Source organism: Eleutherodactylus coqui, chromosome 12 (assembly GCF_035609145.1).
Source record: "Eleutherodactylus coqui strain aEleCoq1 chromosome 12, aEleCoq1.hap1, whole genome shotgun sequence".
Taxonomy (NCBI): domain Eukaryota; kingdom Metazoa; phylum Chordata; class Amphibia; order Anura; family Eleutherodactylidae; genus Eleutherodactylus; species Eleutherodactylus coqui.
This window is the reverse complement of record NC_089848.1, coordinates 88,556,058-88,580,507: the sequence shown is the minus strand read 5'-3', so window position 1 is coordinate 88,580,507 and position 24,450 is coordinate 88,556,058. Positions and strand designations below refer to the sequence as shown.

Genomic DNA, 24,450 nt, shown 5'->3' with positions numbered 1-24,450 from the left:
TACTATACCTACATGTATGTGTATACACATTCTCGGAGCGCTGTCTTAAACCCTTCTTCCATACAGGAATAGTCGATTGGCAGAGGTTCGCCACTAAGAACCCAAGTCAACCTGCTGATTGGACACCCACTATCAGCACCGCAATACACTCGGGTACAGAGCAGAAGCTGCTGCTCTAGATCTGTGTAGTGGCCAATACTTGTAATTGCAGGCTGGGGTCTCATTAAACCAACGGAAGCCACATCAGCAATTACAAGTGCTGGCAACTACACAGAGGTCAGGGATGCAGTCTCTGTACCCTGTGTATAGCTTTGCTGACAGCAGGTGCCCCATCATCTGATCAGCTGGGACCCCAAGTAGCAGACCCCAGCCAAAATCAACATTTCATGACCTATCCTGAAGATATATCAATAGTATTTTTCTGGAAAACGCCTTTAAAAAAGTCCCCCCCCCTCCTTTTATGTATTTTCTTCTTTATTCCCCCCCCATGTTGTTTCCTTCCCCCTCCAGTAACCCCTTGTTTAGTTCCATAATATCTACTTTTTCACCTCCTACTCTTTTCTATTATGTATTGGTCCCACTTCCCAAGTCGAGGAGTTCCAATTGTGTGCCGGCCCTCCATATTTCTAGATTTGCGCCAAAAGAAAAACCACCAGATAAAGTTAAATTGGATTTTATTTCCTCATTTCCCAGATACTCAATATACACTTCATACGATAAATTAAATAAAGAATAACGCCAACCGGGATGTAAACACATGCACACCATCATAAATAACAGAAAATAGGAGGACATCCTAGACTTTAGCTTCACAAAGGTCATTCACAGCGGGCCGAAACCCCGAACAGTATTGCAAAAGGAAAACCCAAATTCCTAAAATCATCTTCAGGCAACAGCCGGGAATTTTCAACGCTCCAATGATTTCAGTATGAGCTTGTGATAATGGAAGAAAGCTTTGATGATTCCCTGTAGACTAATGATAAAGTAATCATAAGAAAGAGCCTCTCTAAGTGGTAGGAACAAGACATTTTGCAGCCACCTAGAGGAAGATTAACTCATCCTGTCTAACATTTAGACAGTGTAAAATTAAAGGGGTTGTTCAGTTGTAAACTACCGATGGTCTGTCCTCAGTATCGGTCAACAATTGTAGATTGGCGGAGGCTCAAATTTGGCCTGCAATACCAAGCCTGGCCACTGCAGTGGGAACAGAGCTCTCTACTTCCTGCACAAATGAGCTCAGTGCACCGGCTTAGTGACCAGCAAGGGTCCACATGATGGATTCCCAGCTGATCTACTGCTGCTGACCTATCTTGAATATAGGCCATCAGAAGTTTACAAGTGGACAACACCGTTAGAACTACATCTGAAAATGCACCAAATTATCACAGTGGCTCATGCTGGGCAAGTTTGGTGAATTTTTAGACATGTTTATAAGACTGTACACCACCTGTTGGTTGGCTTAGTTTACACCAAAATTTTGGTGCCATTTTTTGTGCACGGTCTCTTGTTGAGTGGAGTGTAGAGAGGGTCTAAAACATGATAAATTTGGTGCACGGCACATGCTGACTTTTTTTGGCACAGAATCCAGAATTCTGGCACATTTAGCTTAGTGAACCTCCCCCAATGGCCCAACTGCTACAATATTCACAGGCCCAGAGGGTATTCCTAAAGCAACTGAGATTAGAACATAGTCTTAAAACAGAACTGCTACTCTCCTTCATGGGCTGGGTCTGGTATTGCAGTGTAGTATCAGTCCTTTACATGTAAATGAGTGGTCCAACCAGATGTTTTTGGAAAAGAAAAAAAAAAAAACACAAGCCTCCCATTTTTTTTTAACCCCTGAAGGCCACTTTTCATGTCCATTAATTTCCTATGACATTTTATCCTCAAATCACTAGTTTCTGTATCCATAACCTGCAAAGCCGGACAATAAAGAGGTATTCCGGTCCTTTTTTCACCCGATGACCCATCTTCTGGATAGGTCTGCAGTAGTTGATTGACGGCTTTCCGCTGCTTGGCATCCCTGTCTATCAGCGAATCATCTGGCCCGCTGGCAGTGCCACAGGCCGGACATCATCATCAGTGGACAGGGAAGGAAGCGAAAGCGCTGGCTTCACTCCCATTGGAATGAATGGGAGCACCACTCAGCTGTTTCCCGGAGGGGCTGAAAAAAGGTTCATATGGTCTTATTTTTCGTTTTTTTTTTTCCTTTTACAATGGGACAACCCCTTTAATGGCGGATTAAAGGGATTTCACTGTATTATGTAATCACTCCTGCAGTAAAACAAAGGATGTCAATAACCTGCCCCCAAAACACATGGAAGGGTTGGAGTGTCTTATGCACATAAGTGTGACAATAATGAGATCTGTGGACAAAGACTAAAAGGGGAAGGGAGAAAAAAGGAATAAAACATTTAAATAAATAAGGACTTTAAAATATATACAAGACGACAACATTTACGCTCCTAGTAATATACATCCGTACACAGTCACCCGGGTCAACACAGAAAACGCAGTCAAACGTCAAATCAATGCCCATAGAATGAGAGGACTGAAGATTATATCCGTATGCTAGTCCTCGCCAAAAGATCTAAGTACAAGCGAAAAGTAAATGAGGCCCACACGGACATACGAGTGCGGCACAAACATATGGGAAAGTTCCAGTAACCTGGGACTCAAGAATGGATGACCGTAGTCCCAGTGATGGATCTACAGGCTTTCGTTTGGTGGTCCAGGTGCGGAGACGGGCGTGACGCTTGGGAGGCCCGATGCAGCAGGGTTAGGGCCACGTGGGGACGCGGAGGGCGGCTGAGAGATGGCCTCCTTCAGAGCAGAGCTGTTGTCAAATTAACAAGGTCTGCCTGATGTTACCGCTACAGAGCGGATTTACACTCAAAATGTGCGGCCATTAGTCAATCTGAAAGCTGCGCCAATTTGTAGTAAAACCGCACGGCCAGCAATGTGGCGCTTCTGGGTAGCATCAGCACTAACACGAAGGACCTGAAATCTAACACATGTAGGGCGGGTAGACTTGTCATGTAAGCACTTACCCGTGTCCTTTCTGCAATGTACTTCCAATGCCCTAAAATAATCAATAATCCGGCACGTGTGCCGAATTATTGGATGTAAGGGTGGCTTTACACGGGCTGCCCGCCTCCATTCACTGTGAACAGGCAGATCTTCAAAGAGGAGTGACTGCCTGTTCCCACTGAACGAGAACTCGCTCGTTAGTCGCTTTGTATCAGTGAGCCGAAATGAAGCGACCCGCAATTACAGTGCGATTCCCCGCTTTGTACCGTCAGGCCCGTGTTTACACCAGACAACCGTCGCTTGAGGGATCTGTTGGCCAATAGTCGTCCTTTCTAAAGCCACCCTTACAATATAGCCCCATCGAGTTAGGAGAAAGCAGCGTTTACTGCCATTTCCTATCCTTTATGTATTCTTTGTGCCCCGCGTTCCTGTGATTAGATAATTGCCGCGATACATTTGAGGCAAAAAAAAAATCTCACGTCTCCAAGATGTGGCTGGTTGCCTATGCGGACTGAATATAAACTAAACGGTCCTCTTTGAGCACACTTTAAAGCATCCACTAATATAATCTACATAAGATGCTGAGTAACTTTGTAAATACATTACTTGTACTGATCCTGAGTTACATCATGTATTATACTCCAGAGCTGCACTCACTATTCTGCTGGTGGAGTCACTGTGTACATATATTACATTACTTATCCTGTACTGATCCTGAGCTACATCCTGTATTATACTTCAGAGCTGCACTCACTATTCTGCTGGTGGAGTCACCGTTCACATCAGGAACAGTACATAAGTAATGTAATGCATGTATAGTCTTCATTATACTCCAGTGCTGCACTCAGTATTCTGCTGGTGAAGTCACTCTCTACATTACATATCTTGTATTGATTCTAAGTTGCAGCATGTATTATACTCCAGAGCTGCACTCTCTCTTCTGTTGATTGTCAACTATTTCCAATGACAAAGTTTCATAGTTGATCTCTTATAATACAGGGGACAGTTTGTTTTCTTACTTCAGATTTCTATACCGTGCCTGATCACTGTAGGAACCCCTGTGGAGACACTGAGCCAGCAAGGGATGCTGAGGGGTTTCAGCTCTGAAGTCTGCAGAATTCTGACTACAGCTCTGGAGTATAAAAGATCGTTTAACCAATAAATAACTACATGTATTTGAAAAAGTGATTCAGCATTCTATGTATGTTTTCCTAGAAGGATTGCACATTCTGCGCGCCTCATCCGCACGCTGTAACCCCATAGATGGCAGACGATGCCACTGAACGGGTACAGCGCTCTTCCCACCGCTCAGCTCCACCTCTTCACAGCTTCAGTGGTCAGTTATGCTTTTCAAGCCTTTGCTCCAACAGCTATAGAAAAACACAAAGGGCTGAAGGACCGGTCCGCGCACCTCGACGGCCGCTCCTCTACAGAAACATGTAAACGGAAGTTATTCTTATTGAATTTAAAAAAAAAAAAAAGTTGTCTGTACAGTTTTTTGTTTCTCTTCTCCGCGCCATTGATACAGCTTCCATGGTCTCCGATGTGTGGCTCTCCAGCCCTTGTGAAACCACTATAGTAGTAGTTCTGCAAGAGCGGGAGAGACAGACTGCAGACCGCTCCTATGATAAACTATTTACAAAGAAGACCGGATCCACGTGTCCTCTGAGGTCACGGGTGGTAGGTAGATCGTTCCTGGAGTCCTAGACGGCGTCCCAGGTGACATGACTGGCGTGTCCGCTGACACTCCATGATGTTAGGTAGACATCGCTCCTGGAGTCTCTGTAACAGTCTATGCCTGATGGCCGGCTACTGCTGAACAGCGGATAAAAACAGGAGTATAAAAAAGAAGCTGGTGATGCACAGTAACCTCTTGGTCAACGCCGACATGTCCTTGGGAACCAAGATCTGGGCCAGGTCATTGGTTATGTGGGAGATTTCGTGTGCTACGCACACAAAGATGAAAGTGCTGATAATGATGTTGAGCATGGGGTTCCCGGGAATGAGGACCAATATCCCCTTTGTGTCGGCCGCCAACCAGATGTGATATTGACAGATGAATAACTGGAAGAAAAAGCAAGTTATTAAATGCATTATAGATTTTAGATACATGCACACCAGGGACAGGACTTACAATGATGGACCGCAGCAGGCAAAGTATACTATACCCAAAAAGTTACTACATCCATATATAAAATAAAGTAAAACTAAGTTAAGCCTAGTGCAGGGCTTGAGAGGAGCACATGACACTTGCTGTCCTTGACTATCCCTTTGTCATACTCTGTCTTCAGTTTGCGGTATCGGCTGAATCAGACACCTTCACCCTCTGGCAGCCGACAATATGGTCCTACAGCGCACAGGCGAGTGTTGGTAGACATTGGTCTATATAGCATTGAAAACAATGGGGCTGCGATGCAAGATCGCACAGCCAGATAGAAAATGCCGCAATTTGTTTCTATGCGGGAAAACATCGCCCATGGGGTGCATATTTGGGAGTCTTGCTACGTAAAAATCTCGTGCAACTTTTTTGCCTGTGTGAAGCTGGCCTTAGAGTCCAGATCAGCTGTCTGGTATCTGTTGTTCAAATGACTGTAGCAAGAAGTGCCGATGTGAAGCCATCCTTACCCACATGTGCAATCTGCTAAGGCCCAAAGTCCACGGGCGGGTTGGATTCCGTGCAGGGAATCCCGCGCAGAATCCAGCCCTGCCCACAGCTGGTGAGCCCTGCGTACCTGTATTATTCCGGTGGCGGCGTCCGCGCAGACTTTTCCACTCCTGGGTTCGCTGCACGGTCCTCACGGCTCTCTTGGTATCCCGTGACACGTCCGCAGTATTAGCTTGGTGTGCCGCAGATCGGACGACTTCCATTGGCTTCAATGGCAGCCGCCCGTTCAGGAAGCGCACAAAAACGGAGCATGTTGCAATTTGTTTTCCAGACCAAAAGGTCCGTGAAACAAATCCGCGTGCTTTAATCCATTTGTGGGAGCCCGTGCTTCTCTATGGGCGGCCTGATTTGCGGATCTGCAGAGCGAATTCCACAAATCAAATTTGCCCGTGGACATTGGGCCTTAGTGTGTGAATGCAGACACATTGCTGGGTATAGGGTGCCATGATACGCAGAGGAGGTGGTGAATACCAAAGTTCTGCAAAAAACTATTATATATGGATTTCATTCCACTGAGATATCCTATAGACCGCTGCACTCTAGCAGACTAAACACATAGATAAGGACAGTCAAAAAATTCCTATAATCCGTAGGCTAAACAGAAGTATAAGCTATATCCTGATACGGACAGGACCACATAGCTGCTCCTAAATACCTCAGCTATATTACACAATTATAATTTAGGTTACTTTAGTGTGATAACGCATTTACGTGCCACCAGTGCCCTACGGCAGCTTCACTACTGGGTTTTAGGAGGTTTGTATTTAATGGAATTATCATAATATTTTAATCATTTTATTTTTTTTTTTAATAAAAATACAAATTTATCAGGACACTTAGGCCTCATGTCTACCGGCAAATTCGGATTTTAAATCCGCAGTGTTTTTCCTGCAAGCGGATCCGTGCGCCCATAGGGATGCATTAGACACCCGCAGGTAGTTAAATACCTGCGGATTTCATTTTTTCCTGCAGGCGCGGGTCCCACGTGCTGGAAAAAATCCAGACATGCTCCATTCAGGCGCGGGTCTCCCGCGGGGACGGCTCCCGCAGGGCTTCTATTGAAGCCTATGGAAGCAGTCCGGATCCGCGGGAGACCCGCGCCTGAATTAAACTCACCTGCTCCGAGCGATGCAGGTCTTCCTTTCTTCGGCACAGCGGATGTGCCCGGCGCATGCGCGTGGCACGCAGCCGATATGCCGAGCGCATCCGCCGAGCCAAAGGAGGAAGATCTGGCCACGACGGAAGGAAGACGCACATGGACCGCTGCGGGTAAGTTCATTCAGATTTTTTAGCATCATGTCTGCAGGGCAGGAGGGACCCGCTGTGGATTCTCCATGGAGAATCCGTAGCAGGCCTGATTTTCCCCGTGGACATGAGGCCATAGGCCTTCTGTCCACGGACGAATTTTCACTGTGTTCTCCATGGCAATAATCCGGCAGCGGAGAACGAAGTGAATGATTTCTATAGCGTGGCTATGGAAAGCGCAGCCCCGCTTTCCACAAGCTGAGAATCATAGCAATTCTCCGCTCGCGGGATTCAAATCGCAGCATGCTGTGAATTGCCACGGTTCTCTGCTATGAGCTTATCTGTCAGCTCTCACCTGCTCCTGTCAGCCGCTCCCAGATATAGCTATGCCCGTGGACAAGGGCCCTTAAGAGAGCGGCTTCTTTCCTTGTACGTAATCAGTGTTGGGTGTGTGGATACCACGAGGTGCCGTGATCACAGTGCCTTCATCCTCCTCCTAGGAATCATGGGAAGCAGCCTACGATTTTATATTACAAGACTGTTTCTGTATTTAATAACAGCTAGTAAAGATCCTGAAAATTCATAAAAATGCCAAGATCTCTGCTTGCTGTCAGTGGAGACCTCATACATTTAAGCAACGTGACCAGATCTGGAGTGCTGCACGCAAAATATAATTTGCTATAACAAAGAATCACAGTCAATATATCGGACTTACTTCTAAAGAAATTCTGCCAAACCAGGCAAAGAAGGAGCTGTACACAGAGCGGGCGTACCCGGGAATGTTCCTTATGAGGACGAAAGCTAAAATCTGCACAGAGACAACACAAGAGAAACAGGTGAGTTTGCGCCAACCTATATATTAAACTATAAGACTTGCAGTCCAACTCCGCTCTCTACACACAGACTTCCCGCTGTGTAAGCAGAGCTGTAATGCAATACCCCATTAAGACAGCGATTATCGCTCAAAATTAGCTCAAAAGCAGTCTTTGAGCGATAATCATTGTGTCTAAAAGGGCGTTCATTGTGCACGAACAGCTACCTGAAAGACAACGATGAGTCTTATCGGGACCGCGCGCTGAGGTCTCAGCGGCATACAGCTGATACTATTGTTTCAGCTCATATCTCGCTCAGAGAAGCAGGAGTATGCAGAAGACAGCGCTCCAGCTGTCTTCTGCATACCCCTCATGGAGCGCTCAGCTGTATACTCCGACAACACTGCAGCTCTTGGAGAGCGTAAATGCACACAACCATTATCGCTCAAAAGATTGCCTTGTCTGGAGCGATAATTGTTGTGTCTAAATGGGCATTAAAACCCATGAAGAAAACAGAGCAGCCTCAATTTAGACAGGATGTAAATTTCTAACTACCTTGGAACCCCATTAGATGTTGAAATCAGTGATCATAGCTGTGCCATAACAGAACCGAGTGACCAAACATACAGCAGCGTTGTACAATGCGTCACTGAAGACTATCTTACTGCAACTAGATCAATTTGAGAAAAAAAACAAAAAACCTGTTACGTCACCATGAAGGTGAGACTTGTGTAGTGGCCGCAGGCAGGCAGGTTGTTGCGCGTGTACTTAGCTAATGGATACAACCAAATCTATCCATAGACATTAGGGTAGTCTGTACCTGTACAACAGAAATTGATGGGTGCATCTCATTGCATTCGGTCTTGTTTTTGCAACTGCTGGCCCATATAGAGTAGGTCTGCGGAAAGAAGAGGACGCCCCGAATTATCTAAACAGCGTATATCCTTACTGCAAATAAAAACACATCACGACTATTCAAAGTGATGTTACAGAGTTAAGGTCCATTTACACGTGTTTGACTAAGCTGATGTAAGAAACATTATTACTATAACACATGCAACGATTATTGCTCAAAATCCATGAAAACGATGGCATATGACAGATAATCGTTGTGTGTAAATGCTACTTTGTCTGAACGATGATTTTTAGGAAAGTTTAAAATCCATCGTTCTGACCACACGCAGTGTTCTCCATGGGAGCAGGAGATAACATTGTATTCCCTCTGTCGCCCCTGTGAGAAAACAGACCACAGGCTGTGCTCTGCACAGGAGTGGCTTATTACATTATATTCACCCATCATGCCTTGATTGCACATAGTGTGAGAATAACCCTTTCATGACTATATCCACCTTCAAAGACACATTACCCTAATAAGTCTAAAATGAAGCAAGCTTACAATAGTCTTAAAAAAAAAAATAGATTTCTTTCTACAGCTCCAATGCAGATCTATGTGTCTCCATGGTAACAGACAACAACCTCTGCAGTCAAACTTCCAGATGTCTTCTACTTCCAGCTAATCTACCGAATGCATGTTTGCAAAAAGGGGACAAAAGGAAAGTTTAATACTGCAGCTTTAAACGCTTTCTGGGCCCAATGAAGGAGGTAGCAGGAGAGCTCTTAGTAGTGTCAATGTAAATGAATTTAAGGGGGGTTGTCCAACAAAATTAAAATATTCTATATCTACAGAATAGTGGATGAGTATATGTTCGGTAGGGGTCCAGCAACCCCTCCCTCTCCACCAGCAACAAGTGGAAAACTCAGCTGCAGATAAACCCTGTGTTTGCTGCAAGAATTCTATAAGGCTGTCAGCTTGCAGGATCATTTGCTAGACTAATTAAAAGGGTTTTTCCAGGAAATTACTATACATGACCCATCCTCAGGATAGGTCATTCATAGTTGATCGGCTGGGATCAGACGCTCGGGACTCCATCTGATCAGTTGGTTGGATGCAAGCTGTCAGCACAGCAATACACTGCAATACTCAGGTTGGAGCTGAAGCTGCTGCGCCGAGCCTAGTATAGTGGCCGGCGCTTGTAACTGTAGGCACAGTTCCCACTGGATTATAGTGAGAGCTGCACCTGCAATTACAAGCGCCAGCCACTACACCAGGCTCGGAGCTACAATTTCCGCTCCATACCTCTGTATTTTAGCACGCAGACAAAGGGCGTCCGATCAGCTCATCGGTTGGGTCCCAAGTGGCGAACCCCAGTCAATCAACTGCGGATAGGTCATCAATAGTGATTGGCTATGAAACCCCTTTAATTCTCTTTAAGTGACAGAATATTTGACATTATGTTAATAACACAGGTAACACCTCAGTCTCCGATGATACGACCCGGCAGAGAGCCGATTCAGCTTCACACATTGCAAGGACTTACCAGAAAAGAGACGACAGAAAAGAAGAGTAAAACATTGGAGACTTTGGTGGAAAACAGAGGTTCGCCTTTTCCTTCAAAAAGCACCTGATGTTTTTGTAACAGCAGGTAGATGAATGCAAACAGCATACCGTGGAACACAGCCTGCAAGCCAAAACACTCAGGTTAATAGGAGCATTGAGAACTGGCTGAAGTCCTGAATACCATCCCTATATAAGTATGGATACATCTCTCATGCTTCTATCAACATGCAATTAGCAAGGTCTAACCGTCCCGATTCTTGGAAATCTCCATGCTGACCCCCCTGGGAGCGGTAACAGTAGCCATATTGGTTATCACAGTCTTCCCAAAAACAGCATATGAGTATTTTTCCTCTTCATATTCCATAGTTTTTACATTTTTTCCCATCCACATCGCTGTATGAAGGCTTGATTTTTCATGGCACCATTTGATGTATGTATGATGGGATGACAGATGGAGCCCCATCCATCTAACCACTTAGATGCGGTGATCACTATTGACTGCGGCATCTCAAAAAGGTGAAAGGGCTGGGACTGAACTTCCCTCCAATCCCACCGATCCCCCTACTACCAGGGTGTCAGTTGGAGAATAACTTGTAAACCTCAGATAACAATTTAAAGGGAACCTGTCATCACCCATGAGCCCCATAAACTAAGTTATGATGCTCAGAGAGCAGGTCCCAAGTAGTCTGGGCATGTACTTTATACTTGCCCGTTGTCCTGTTCCTGAGCTGTCACTCATGAAAGTTGAGGTGTGGACAGGGCAACAGACTCATCTCTACAGCCCGGGCAAATATAAAAAGTACATTCTGACTCCTTGGGACTTGCCCCATCAGCACAATAACTCAGATTAGGGTGCTCATAGGTGGCGATAGGTTCCCTTGAATCATACAGGTGATGAAGAAATAACAGGGAAGCAACAGCATAGAGGAAACGTTAGAGGGGTTGTGTCACAAAACAAAAAAAATTAAAATAAAAGCTTAGACGGTTGAATACAGGATAAAAACACACAAAAAGCATACTCACCTGTCTTCAGCCGCCTGGGACACAGCAGAGTGGCGGCTCATTTCCCAGCATGTATGTCCACCAGGAGTCAGGTGACCGCCACAGATTCACTGTCTGCACTCCTGGCATCAGTGCTCACATCCTGGGCGCCATGATAGTAGGAGTTCAGGACAGTGAAGCTGCAGCCTCTGATTGGCTGCAGTGGTCACGTGACATCAGGCAGGCATACATGCAAAGTGCTGGGGACAAAGCTGTTGGAGCCGCGCAGCTGTGTCTCAGGGGGCTGAAGATAGGAGAGTATGCCCTTTATGTTTTTTCCCCATGCCCAGCCATTAACTGGTTTTTTCGTAGTGACACAACCCCTTTAATCTTAGAGAGATTCAGACTTTTCCTCCCATCATGCCTTTCGATAAGGAAGACTTGCAATTGTTGAGGAAAAGATTTACCCAGTAAAGAAACCTTTCCAAAAGAGAAGATACTTACATATCGGTCTAAGCTCCATCTGAACCACCATTCATAGACTTGGCCATTTAGCTTAAAGAGATTGGATACCGGCCAAAGAGAAAAGATCTTCTCGAAGGAATCCTGGATGGGAAGAGAAGGCGCGTTACCCCGATGTAGGAGATCAGTCACGATAGTAAGAACACTTCAACCATGCAGAGGCAGAGAGTAACAAGAGAAGTATGCCATCCTTTGTATGTCTGACCCCTCCATCACAGGGGAAAACCAAACTACATAGAGTTAACCATACCTGAGCGCGGGACAGGACATAGATACACAGCAGCAGGAAGGAGAGCTTCAGCACCAGGCCAAAATACCAGATGTTATTGGCTGTAAAAAGAAATCCCAATATTAGATCAATATATTCAAATTCTTACAAAACCATTATTTATAGGGATGAAGGGTTAAGGGGAGGGGGGGGGGGGGGGCTCAAAGATTGGACTGGGCCTCTTGTTCAACCGAGAGAAAAGTTATTGTCAAAAATCAACCACCAGAATAGTGAGCACAGCTCTGGAGTATAATACAGGATGCAATTTAGGAGGAGTACAGGATAAGTAATGTATGTACACAGTGACTCCACCAGCAGGATAGTGAGTGCAGCTCTGGAGTATAATACAGGATGTAACTCAGGATTAGTACAGGATAACTAATGTAATGTATGTACACAGTGACTCCACCAGCAGAATAGTGAGTGCAGCTCTGGAGTATAATACAGGATGTAACTCAGGATCAGTACAGGATAAGTAATGTATGTACACAGTGACTCCACCAGCAGAATAGTGAGTGCAGCTCTGGAGTATAATACAGGATGTAACTCAGGATTAGTACAGGATAACTAATGTAATGTATGTACACAGTGACTCCACCAGCAGAATAGTGAGTGCAGCTCTGGAGTATAATACAGGATGTAACTCAGGATTAGTACAGGATAACTAATGTAATGTATGTACACAGTGACTCCACCAGCAGAATAGTGAGTGCAGCTCTGGAGTATAATACAGGATGTAACTCAGGATTAGTACAGGATAACTAATGTAATGTATGTACACAGTGACTCCACCAGCAGAATAGTGAGTGCAGCTCTGGAGTATAATACAGGATGTAACTCAGGATCAGTACAGGATAAGTAATGTAATGTATGTACACAGTGACTCCACCAGCAGGATAGTGAGTGCAGCTCTGGAGTATAATACAGGATGTAACTCAGGATCAGTACAGGATAAGTAATGTATGTACACAATGACTCCACTAGCAGAATAGTGAGTGCAGCTCTGGAGTATAATACAGGATGTAACTCAGGATCAGTACAGGATAACTAATGTATGTACACAGTGACTCCACCAGCAGAATAGTGAGTGCAGCTCTGGAGTATAATACAGGATGTAACTCAGGATCAGTACAGGATAAGTAACGTATATACACCGTGACTCCAGCTCTGGAGAATGGGCTTAGGATCAGTAGAGGTCATGTACTTTTAATGTAATTGAACTGGTAGCATGGTTTTATGTTTATGCACACTATCTTAACACCATTTAACAGAGATGTGTTTTAGAAGTAGTTCTTTCTGATAATCTGTAAGGTTTGAAAATCTGTCACCGGTTGTCCCTATAGATCCTGGGTGTAGTTTCCAGTTTTTGTTTTTTTTTGAGAGGCAATGTAAACATTCATATAGAATGGCAGATGGCAATGAAGCTTTAGGCCTCATGTCCACGGGCAAAAGAAGAATTAAAATCCGCAGCGGATTTTAACTCTTCTCCTGCCCGCGGATCCGCGTCCCAGAGGGATGCATTGACCACCCGCGGGGTAGATAAATACCCGCGGATGGTCCATAAAAGTGATTTATTTAAAAATGGAGCATGAAAAAATCTGGACCATGCTCCATTTTCGTGCGGGTCTCCCGCGGGGACGGCTCCCGCAGGCTTCTATTGAAGCCTATGGAAGCCGTCCGGATCCGCGGGAGACAAAAAAAAAAAAAAAAAAAAAAAAAAAATCAGATTTTACTCACCTGCTCAGTTTCTTCTCTTCGCCGCGGCGCCATCTTCTCTTAGTCGCGGCCGGATCATTTTGCTTCGGCCCGGCGCATGCGCGGGGCACGTCACCGACGTCATCCTGCGCATCCGCCGGGCCGAAGAAAGAAGATCCGGCCGCGACGCAGAGAAGATGACGCGGCAGCGAAGGAAGGATCCGGAGCGTGCGAGAGGTAAGTTTATTCTGATTTATTCTTATTTTCAGCGCTCATCTCCGCGGGGCAGGAGGGACCCGCTGCAGATTCTCCATGGAGAATCCGTAGCGGGCCTGATTTTCCCCGTGGGCATGAGGCCTTAGGGTAAGGGAGAAACCTGTAAGGCCATGTCACAGATATGACAGCCATTTTGAATTCTGCCATCTTGGATTCAATTCTCGCTTTTCCAATGGGAAGATAGGAGCTTGGATGCATAGAGATAAAAGCTTTCTTCTATTTATTCAGTATGTGCCCATCAGAAGTAAAAATACAAACGTCCTGAGGACGCATACCAACCTTCTCAGGTCTTGATGAGGTGATCAAGGACGTTTGTATTTTTACTTATGATGGGCACATACTGAATAAATAGAAGAAAGCTTTTATCTCTATGCAGCCAAGCTCCTATCATTTAAATGCACGTGTCAAGAAACCGCCCAGGATCGAGCGGTACGGATGAGAGACTGCTTTCTTCATGCTGAAAAGAGGACACAGCAAGAAATATAAGACGGGAGCTGACATAACCTTCTCCATAGGGGAGATCATTACCTTTACTTGAATATCAATGGGAAGATAGGTGTGTGACATATCAAACCGGCAGAGAATGTCACCAGAAAAACAATGGCGTGCTTCTTTGTAACAAACTTTATTCATTTTCATGTTAACCCTTTCCAATCCAATTATTTTTTCTCAGCCATTCTCCCCAGCTCCAAATAAATTGGAGCTGGTAAGAATGGATGAGAAAAAAAATACATTTCCCGGCACCCTCCTGAACTGACAGTTCAGGAGGGTGCAGGTGCTCACTGCACCGTGGGGGGCCCGCTTACCTGTCCGGCATCTTCCTCCTTCTCCCTTCTGCCTCCCGGCTCGGTGATCATGTGACCGCTGGGGTCAGGTCAGGAAAACGCCAGACAGGTAAGCAGCCCCCCACAGTGCAGGCTCCCGGCTCAGCGTTCATATGACCGCTGGGGGTCAGGTAACACCGGCGGTCACATGATCACCGGGCGGAATCTCCGTGCATTACATAGTGCTAATTGAGCGCTATGTAATGTGTAAAGGAGAAGGCAGAAAGGGTTAAAAACCCTTTCTGCCTTCTCCTCGGGGGTCCTCAATGAGGACCAGTGCAGGAGTGTATCTGCACCCGATGTGTCTGACGATCGGGTGCAGATGCACTCCTGCACTGCAGTGTCGGGCCTGCCCCGACATCGGAGCTGTGGAGGGAAACTGATGTCGGGGCAGGCCCGACATTGGATTGGAAAGGGTTAACCGTGATTTTGCTTCTTTACATGCAGTGTGAATGATGGAGTTATCTCAAGAATGCATGGAGATCGTCCTTATGTCAGGTAAACGAAGGACCCTCATTATCGATGCACATTTCAACGCCACCCAGCCAGACCTCCCATTACCCACAGTGCTTTTGTCAAACTTCTTTCCAAATTCCAAGAAACAGCTTCTGTTGCTGATAAGCCAAAAACATTTACTGATAAAGCATCAGCAACAGCTGTTCTGGCCGTATTAGTCAGTAATCATGGGGTTAACATGAGAACAAAAACTTCTGTTAAAATGAAGTACGCTACTGTTTTTCCAGTGCAATTCTCTGCCAGTGTGATAGATCACATACCTACCTTCAACCTAGAGTTGAATCCAAGATGGCAGCATTCAAAATGACAGTCATGGAGGCGACACGGCCTAACAGATTTTCCCCTACCGCCGCAACTTGTATGCATTGTTACATCGTCTGCCAAAAAGTTTTCATTCTATATGGGCGTTTCCAAACTTTTCAGACACCCTGCATTTTAAAAGCATATTTTTTGGCATTTTACAAAGGGTATTGAAGAGTTAAATTTGGTTGTCCAGGAGTTTTATCATTGATAACTTATCCTCAGGATAGGTCATCAATAGTTGATCAGCGGGGGTCCGTCGATCAGCGGTCAGTGTAGACAGCACCGGAAGCACATAGCCTGGTCAACATTACAGCAGCCGGCTCTGGTACTGCAGGCAAGGGTCTCACTGATCAACCTTTTGATGACCTATCCTGAAGATTGACCTTTGTTACTATGACCTATTGTAAATGTTAAAGCCAACACCTTTAACCCTTTCCAATCTAATTTGTATCCTGGTTTTCCTAGGGGGCTACTCTTTCTGCCATTATACAACGGCGCTATCTGCTGGCTAAAGCCAGTACTGCATGAGGTGACACGTTGGATAGGCTCTGACAGCAGAGAGGCTGGCAATACACAGTAAGAGAACCCTGACGGACGTCGTCCAACATCGGAGCTGTATAGCCTTAAATCATAATGTCGTCAGACAGTGGATTGGAAAGGGTTAAACCAAATGAGGACAATCCTTTCCAAAATTACAAAAAAAAAAAAATTGCTCTATTGAGTTTCCATCATGGCTTCTGTCTGTTAACAAGCTGTGCCATTTATTTGACAGAATCTATGACGGAGGCCCATAACAGTCTCCAACGCAGATGTGAACAGAGCCTTAATCGGAGGTCATCGTTACCATTTGCTTTCTTCTGGGTAATCTGTGGCCATAATGCCAATGATCCATAAATCACCATGAACCAGAAGGTAACCAGTGGAACGAAGTAGTAGAATTGGTATGGTCGATCCATCACTATACATAGGACCACCACCAAGAAGTTGAGGCGGAACAAGACCTGGGGACAATACAGATGAACAAAGGTCATTATGTCCAGCAGGAATCTGGTCAGTCTGAAGAAAAGGAAGAAGTCCCCCGTCAGAGGATATAGAATACAACCTCCCAAGTCATATCAGGCTCCAGTAGTGTCCACAGGAGTTGGACATAGGGTTTTAATAGTTTTTAATTAATATCCAGAATGATCTAAGCCCTTTCTGGCCCCCCTCAGTGTGATCCCCACTGGATCTTAGTGTATATTCCAGCACTAAGAGGGCACAGAGGTTCTTGAACAGTGCGGTCCCTGCTTATTTTGGACTCTGCATAGGTTTTACTGTAACTGTTGGGAATCAAAAGTCGGACGCTCCCCGAGATATGAGGAGAGATTGAAAAAATGAACAAGCCAATGTAATTATACAGCCTTGTAAACCAAGAAGGAAACCATCATTAAAGTGAACCTGTCACCACCTACGAGTATCATAAGTTATTGTGCTCATAGAACAAGTTCCAATGAGTCCCGGAATGTAGTTTTTATACTCACCTGGCTCCTTGTTCCTGCACTGTCACCCTCAGAAGTAGGTGCCAGCGGACCCATCTCTGCAGCTGTGCATGCACTCCCATAAAGGCCGGGGTGTTTTCATGCACAGCAGACAAATCTTCGTTTACACACTGTTCTCTGTGTCAACAGCGCAGGAACGGGGATCAAAGAGTGTCACATTGTGCTCCTGGGACCTGTAGTTCTCTGGGTTTCCAGGAGCACAGTCCCACAGGTGTGGGATGATTGAGCTGGCTGGGTGTGGTGTTCTCCAGCCAGCCAATCACCAGTCTGCTGCATATAAATACCAGCCGCTCCTTCTAGAGGGTGCTGGTCATTTATTCCTTTTGCCATTTTCTCTCTCAGAACCTGGGTTTAGGAGTCATGCATGTCCTGCTCTGGTGCTGCTTGCATACATGACGTAGTGGGTGAGATTCACTGTGTCTTGGTGTAAACAGTGACATGTTCAGTGTATGTAGGTGACCAGACACTTGTGTGATCAGCTCCCTATTCAGGGTGTATGTCCCTTGTCTGTGTGTTCAGCGTATATGTTGTATACCATCAAGAGGGAGAAAGGCCTCTAGGTTCAGCATGGGGCCATCCCTATTGGGACGATCGCCCAGCTTGCAGGCAGGACTCCTGGGGTAAGTTGTTTTGTTAGAGTAGGGACCCACCAGACGAGGACCCTTGTTGTGGGCTTAAGCATCTTGCCCAAAATACGAACCAATGCCTCGTACGTACTTTAGCCATTCCATCTGCTTAGGTGTGTTGGTATTCTAGGTAGGTGTTTTGGTGGTTGCCAGTCGTTGTTGGATGTCTGCTCGCAAGTCCCGTTTGCAGTTCAGTTTATGGTATTCAGTGCATATGCACGTTCTCCAAAGCCAATCCTTTCCAGCCAGTCCTAGTGGGTTGCACCCATGTAGGTCGTTGTTTCAAAAGCCTGCATGGACGTAATATAATGACCAGCCTTGTATTTGCATTCATCCTGGGCGTGTTGTGTCTTGCGCTCATGGCGAACATGAAAGTATAAAAATGACATCCTGGTCTATGAGTCAATAACGTAGTTTATGGTGTTCATGGGTGGTGACAAGTTACCTTTAAATAGAATATTTGGACCGACTTCCTAGTTGTGGATGACTAAACAGTGACAGGTGCAGAGGACCAATAGCTGAACCCCGGTGGATACAGGAGCAGAAGGAAACGATGGAGATTGCAGGAGGGGGTCTGTAAATTCCTGCATAGCGTATAACAGAAGACTACTATTCCACAGCCTCCAAAATAGGTGACTATGCTAGCAACCTCCTGTCTGTGTTAAGGGGTATATCAGATATTTAGATAGGCCAAAAATGTCTCATAGGCGTGACTCCTACCAAAAGCATGCTTGAAGGGAAAGCTAGGATATCTGCGGTACCCAAGTAATGTTCATACAGTTACAATACTTTACAAGTCTGCTACAATATTCCTACCTGGGAAATGCGATAGAGTCCAAAATCACCCTTTAGCCAGAAATAGGAAAAGTGTCCGTACCCCGTCTGAAATAAATACGCAGCAACCAGAACCCGAACGTGCATATACACCGGTAAAAACTGGGGGAAGAGGGAAAATACGCAAATTAGTCATCAGCGGTATAGCGAGTAATACATGTGTGTGTGCAAAGGTGATCACTGACAGACGGCTCATCAGGAGTGATAAGTAGTATCTATATGTGATCGCTCTGATCATGATCATCGCAATGTGCTGTTTTTACACATATTGCTTACAGACATGTCAATGAAAAGGTTCCTTTTCCGTGTATTATAAAGGATTCACCTTTTATTTGACATTAAGGTATACACAGCAGAGGCGCATTCATCCTCGCTCTATGACTACACAGCGACTGAAGCCCAGCCATGTTTGAGTTGATGAAGTAACTCGTGTAACTAAGGCCTCCCTCACACAGGCGTTTGCAAAAACAGAGTTTTTGAACACTGCGTTCACTGCAGATTCCGCCTGGTTTCAGCAGCGCTGGCATGCGTTGTGCCAGCATCTTGAGCACACCTGAAAAGATCTATCTATCTATACTCACCTGGCAGGTGAAGCCGCTGTCGGGACCTTGTGAACCCGGCAGATTGCTGTGATTGGCTCAGGCAGCTGTCACTCAGCCAATGAGAGCCAGCACTGGATGCGTCCAATCACAGCACGTCAATGAATGAATGGCTGTGATTGGACGCATCCAGTGCTGGCTCTGATTGGCTCAGGCAGCTGTCACTCAACCAATCAGAGCAGTCAAGCTGGAGGCGGGGATTTAGAATCTCTGTTACCAACAAAAGTTCCTCTGAAGGCTAACAAGTCCCAAGAGCGTTGCTGGGGACAGTGGCATCAACTGCAAGGGGGGGGGGGGGGGGGGAACCTGGGGTAGAGAAGTGATCTCATCTGCTTGTCCCTTGACCTATTGCCTAGTCCATTGAGCCTTGGGCTACCCATTTTTTAAGATTGTCTGAGTCCCTGAACGCCACCCATGGCTGCCAAGTCTTGTAGGTGGTTTCCCAGGTTTTGGGGTCGTTCGCCCCTATTTCATCATATCTCATGAGGGTGTGGAGTTCCTCCACCCACATGCCTCTAGTGGGGGTGGTTGGAGAGTGCCAGAACCTCGGGATTAGTCTTCTCGCTGCTATTATGAAGTACCTTAGTAGGCCTGTTTTGGCGCCTTTCACCGACCCTGGGAATAGCGAGAGTAGGGCTAGTGTTGGGGTTATCGACAGCCCTGTGTGGTTGATGTGGTTAAAGAGGGTTGCCACCTCGTTCCAGAGGGAGGCCACTGGTCGGCAGTCCCACCAGATATGTATCATTGTGCCCCTTCTCTCGCCACACCTCCAACACAGGGGTGAGGATTGAGGGAAGATCGTTCCATTTTTCATATAAAAGCAACATCTATTACTAAAGCTCAGAAGTTAGCATGTGTCCCTAAAAGTCAGTGCTGGCTTACAGGGGAATTCCTTCTAGTGATCCCGGATGGGACAATACTTACAGAGCTGGCCCCGGATATGTGATAGATTAATATGACGAGCTGCATCCATCCTTTCCACTCATCGGTTTGATCGCGGTTCAACAATTTAGTCTGCAATCAAATATGAAGGAGAAAGTTAGTAGCCCCAACTACTATATACTAGGTTACCCTTATATACTGCGTATATACGTGATGAGTATGCAGATGTGGACGGAGCCAGAGGCTGAAATCACACTGCGTTTTCACAGTTTGTTTAGCATATGTGCTGAGAACTCCCCAAATGTATCAATAGGCCCTCATTCTCCTAACAGAGGCCAAAAAGAGTGTTCCTTTAGCCTCCATTCAGCTGGCATATATCAATATACCTTCCTAAGGGTGCCTGCACACGAGCAGAATTTCAAGCGCGTGATTTTAGGCACATAATCCGCCCCAGACCGCAGCCAATATACTCCTATGAGGATCCGCAGTTGTCCCCAGACGGACGGATTTGTATCGCGTTTTTTCACGCGCGTGAAAAAATCTGCGACCTGTTCTAATTTTGGTCGGATCATGCGCGTGAAGCCTCCAATACAAGTGAATGGGTGCGTTTTTTCACGCAGTACATCCGCAGTGCAGCTGCGGATGAAGTCACTGGTTACTATGACTACAGGAAGTAGGCATGGTAGGAGGCGTCCCAACACACAGCACAGAGCTTCACAGGCACATTTCAACTGCAGATCTGTCCTTTCAGTCCCCTCATCTACCAGAGAGCAGCCAGCAGACACCAGCCTGCCACAAGCCATAATGATCGACATGGGGAAACTTGTGGCAATCATGCAGGACTTCCCCAGCCTATGGGACAGTAACTCCCCAGAATACCTCGACAAGAACAGAAAGGAACAATCCTGGCGTCTACTGTCCGCGCAGGTTTATGGGGATGCGTGGACGAACGCAGTAGAAGCAGAACAGAAGAACTTGCGCGAGTATTATTCGCTATTGCGTCAAATGTACTTTTTTTTTCATTTTTACCCCTTAGTGGCCAAGCAGTTTTACTTTTGTTTTTATTGTGCTTTTTTCCATCCCCACTTTTAACCCCTTAGTGACGGAGCTTTTTTGCTTTTTTCCTTTTTTTCCCCCTACTCCCTAAAAAATCGTAGTTCCTTTATTTATCCATCGACGTCGCTGTATAAGGGCTTGTTATTTTTTTGCGGGACGAGTTGTATTTTGCAATGGCACTATTTATTGTACCATATAATTTACTGAAAAACCTTTAAAAATTGTAATCGGAGAGAAAAAAAAAAAGACTTTCCACCATCTTTCGGTGCGTCCTGTTTCTGCAGCGCGCAAAGTACAACAAAAACGACCCGATATTTTTATTCTATGGGTCAGTACGATTACTACGTTACCACACTTATATAGTATTTTTATAGTACGTCCGAAAAAAGTTACATGGATCAACCATGCCCACAAAGACATCTGCTCACCGGGTGAAAGCATGTTGCCAGAATAATTTAACAGTGCTCGCACAAGCAAGAGGGACAAAACGGAGTCTGGGTGTTGGTTTTTAAGCTGTTTTCCAGGGAATGGGCAGTTCTCTAGGGGTTGGGTTTACAATAAGGGTGTCTTCCGGATTTTTCTGCGCGTTTTTTTCCGCAACACATCCGCGTATATCCGCGCGTGATTTTTCACGCATCCGCACCTATCCGCAAGCACATTTAGGTACCATACGCGCGTGAAAATCCGCTAGTGGAATCCGGAACGCTCGTGTGCAGGCGGCCTAAGCCGTATAGAATAGCACATTCTGCTGTGCTATCCCATACATAGAGGGATCCTGAAGAGGAAAAAAAAAAAAAAAGCATACTGCATCTAAATGTAAACCAGAATGTTACAATTCACTGACTGCAAGCAGAGATCTTGAAAACGGTACAAAGTTATAAACACAAACTATATTTCACATGTTGGTACTTTTTTAGATTATACAGCAATTAAAGGGTTTTTTCAGGCATTTTAAAATCGATGACCTTTACTCAGGATAGGTTATCAATAGCTGAACGGCAGGGGTCCGCTGCTTGAGACCCCAACGAATCAGCTGTTAAGGCACAAACTGTCACTGGCAAACCATATGCTATTCAGAGTGGAAACAGGTCAGAAACGCCATCTTTTCACCTTAGCAAGAGCACCTAAAAGGTGAGTGAGGAGTCTTATAAGGCCATTCATGCTCCTCTGAGTAATATGCAATTCCCAGTTATTGTTACAAGGCTTGTATAAAGAGTCTAACATTGACTTGCAGGAATGCTGCCTTCCAATAGGTGGTGCTGCAGAGGTATTGTTCCATCTCCCTCATTTGCAAGTTACCCAGAGAAGCATGAATGGCCTTATAAGTCTCCTCACTCACCTTCTAGGTGCTCTCCCTAAGGAGAAAAGATAGCATCCCCGATCCACGTTACAGGCCTCTCACTAGCCAAACCAGAAACCTACTGCACACTGATGAGAGGCAAACACCCTGAAACAGCTGTCCGTGTATGGATTCTGGCTTGGCTTTCAATTCCCAGTCATTGTTACAAGGCTTGTATAAAAAGTCTAACCTTGACTTGCAGGAATGCTGCCTTCCAATAGATGGCACTGCAGAGGTATTGTTCCATCTCCCTTATGAGTGGAAGCAGATCAATCTGACCCCTGTGCTGTGGCCGACACTGGAGCAGCTGATCGGTTGGAGTCTTAAGCAGTGGACTCCAATGGATCGGCTATTGATGACCCATCCTAAAGGAGAGGTCATCAATTAAAAATGCCTGCAAATCCCCTTTAAACTTTATTCGCAACGCTTCAAAAGACATGTACAAACCCTGGCTTAAGGGTTACCTCCTTTGTATTCTCATTGTAGAACACCCCCAGCACCAGGATATAGATGATCGGTATGAAGAAAGAAGAGTGGGTATAAAACTTGTTTTCCTTCATATATAGGTTAGCCCGGTCACAAAAGTAGAAGTAGGCCATGATCAGACCGAGCTTGGAAAAAGAGAACAGGGCGACCTCCAGTGTGGAAGCGGCGGGGGTGACCGTGGCAGGCTTCTTCTCCTCCCCGCTCTCTATGTCAGCGCACATCTTGTTTTTCCTGTGTTTGTTTCGCTGAACGATGCTGATGGCCACATAGGCCCCCATAGATAAAGCAAAGAACATGGCTCCTAACTTCTGTATGAGGGTGACAGGAGGGCTGGGCTGGCAGCAAGAGCCATCAATGGGCTTCAGGATTTTGTTGCAATAGGAATTCATAAGGATCATGGCACTCTGCAAAAGAATTAAACCATTAGTCGTTATTCTAGGAGGTCCTGAATGATCTAAAGCAGTGTTCCCCAACTCCAGTCCTCAGGGACCGCCAGCAGGTCATGTTTTCAGGATTTCCTCAGAATTGCACAGGTGATGTAATTATTGTCAGTGCCTCAGACATTGCCACAGGTGTGCTTACCATAGGAAATCCTGAAAACATGACCTGTTGGTGGTCCCTGAGGACTGGAGTTGGGGACCCCTGCTCTAAAGCAATGTCTCCCACTGTCCCCGTGGGTACTCACTATATCTCTGCTGGTCTCTGGGATGTGAAGACCATCCAGGGATTGCTCTATAGTTTCCTCAGAGATGAGCCTTGAAGCGCTGAAGATTTTAATTTTTGACCTCGACTTTCTATTGGTGCCATTTAAGATCGCCGCGGCGATGTCGTTGTAAGCGTCAATTCTAGTATTGGTGATCATCTTGCGACTTTCACTTAACAATTGTTCGTAAACGGGATCTGCAAAAGACAATTTGATTGGTTGACATAAAGGTCATAAAATAAGGATTTCTCTCTAATCCTATTCTGATGCAGAATAATCAAATACAGTATATTAAAGGGGTTGTCCCGCGCCGAAACGGGTTTTTTTTTTTTTCAACCCCCCCCCCCGTTCGGCGCGAGACAACCCCGATGCAGGGAGGTAAAGAAAGCTCACCGGAGCGCTTACCTGAATCCCCGCGCTCCGGTGACTTCTCTACTCACCGCTGAAGATGGCCTCTTCCTCCGTGGACCGCAGCTCTTCTGTGCGGTCCATTGCCGATTCCAGCCTCCTGATTGGCTGGAATCGGCACGTGACGGGGCGGAGCTACACGGAGCTACACGGAGCCCCATAGAAGACTGCAGAAGACCCGGACTGCGCAAGCGCGGCTAATTTGGCCATCGGAGGGCGAAAATTAGTCGGCACCATGGAGACGAGGACGCCAGCAACGGAGCAGGTAAGTATAAAACTTTTTATAACTTCTGCATGGCTCATAATTAATGCACAATGTACATTACAAAGTGCATTATTATGGCCATGCAGAAGTGTACAGACCCACTTGCTGCCTCGGGACAACCCCTTTAATGGAATGTCCCCAAATATCACATTCTTTTCCGCAGCTCTAGTATTAGTAAT

At 45.8% G+C, this 24,450-nt stretch overlaps 1 protein-coding gene across 1 annotated transcript in view; it reads right to left on the bottom strand.

The window, feature by feature from the left end:
* Window positions 1-657: 657 nt before the first annotated feature.
* CASD1 (CAS1 domain containing 1) overlaps window positions 658-24,450 on the bottom strand; it is a 40,629-nt gene continuing 16,836 nt past the window's right edge. Inside the window, exons 8-18 of the mRNA XM_066585232.1 lie at window positions 23,581-23,795; window positions 22,874-23,299; window positions 20,057-20,146; window positions 18,516-18,635; window positions 16,380-16,536; window positions 11,904-11,983; window positions 11,636-11,737; window positions 10,131-10,271; window positions 8,573-8,650; window positions 7,656-7,748; window positions 658-5,094 (exon numbers count right to left, since the gene is read on the bottom strand). Coding sequence (XP_066441329.1) covers window positions 4,840-5,094; window positions 7,656-7,748; window positions 8,573-8,650; window positions 10,131-10,271; window positions 11,636-11,737; window positions 11,904-11,983; window positions 16,380-16,536; window positions 18,516-18,635; window positions 20,057-20,146; window positions 22,874-23,299; window positions 23,581-23,795 — 1,757 coding nt within the window. The 3' untranslated portion in view covers window positions 658-4,839. The remainder of the gene's footprint in view (window positions 5,095-7,655; window positions 7,749-8,572; window positions 8,651-10,130; window positions 10,272-11,635; window positions 11,738-11,903; window positions 11,984-16,379; window positions 16,537-18,515; window positions 18,636-20,056; window positions 20,147-22,873; window positions 23,300-23,580; window positions 23,796-24,450) is intronic.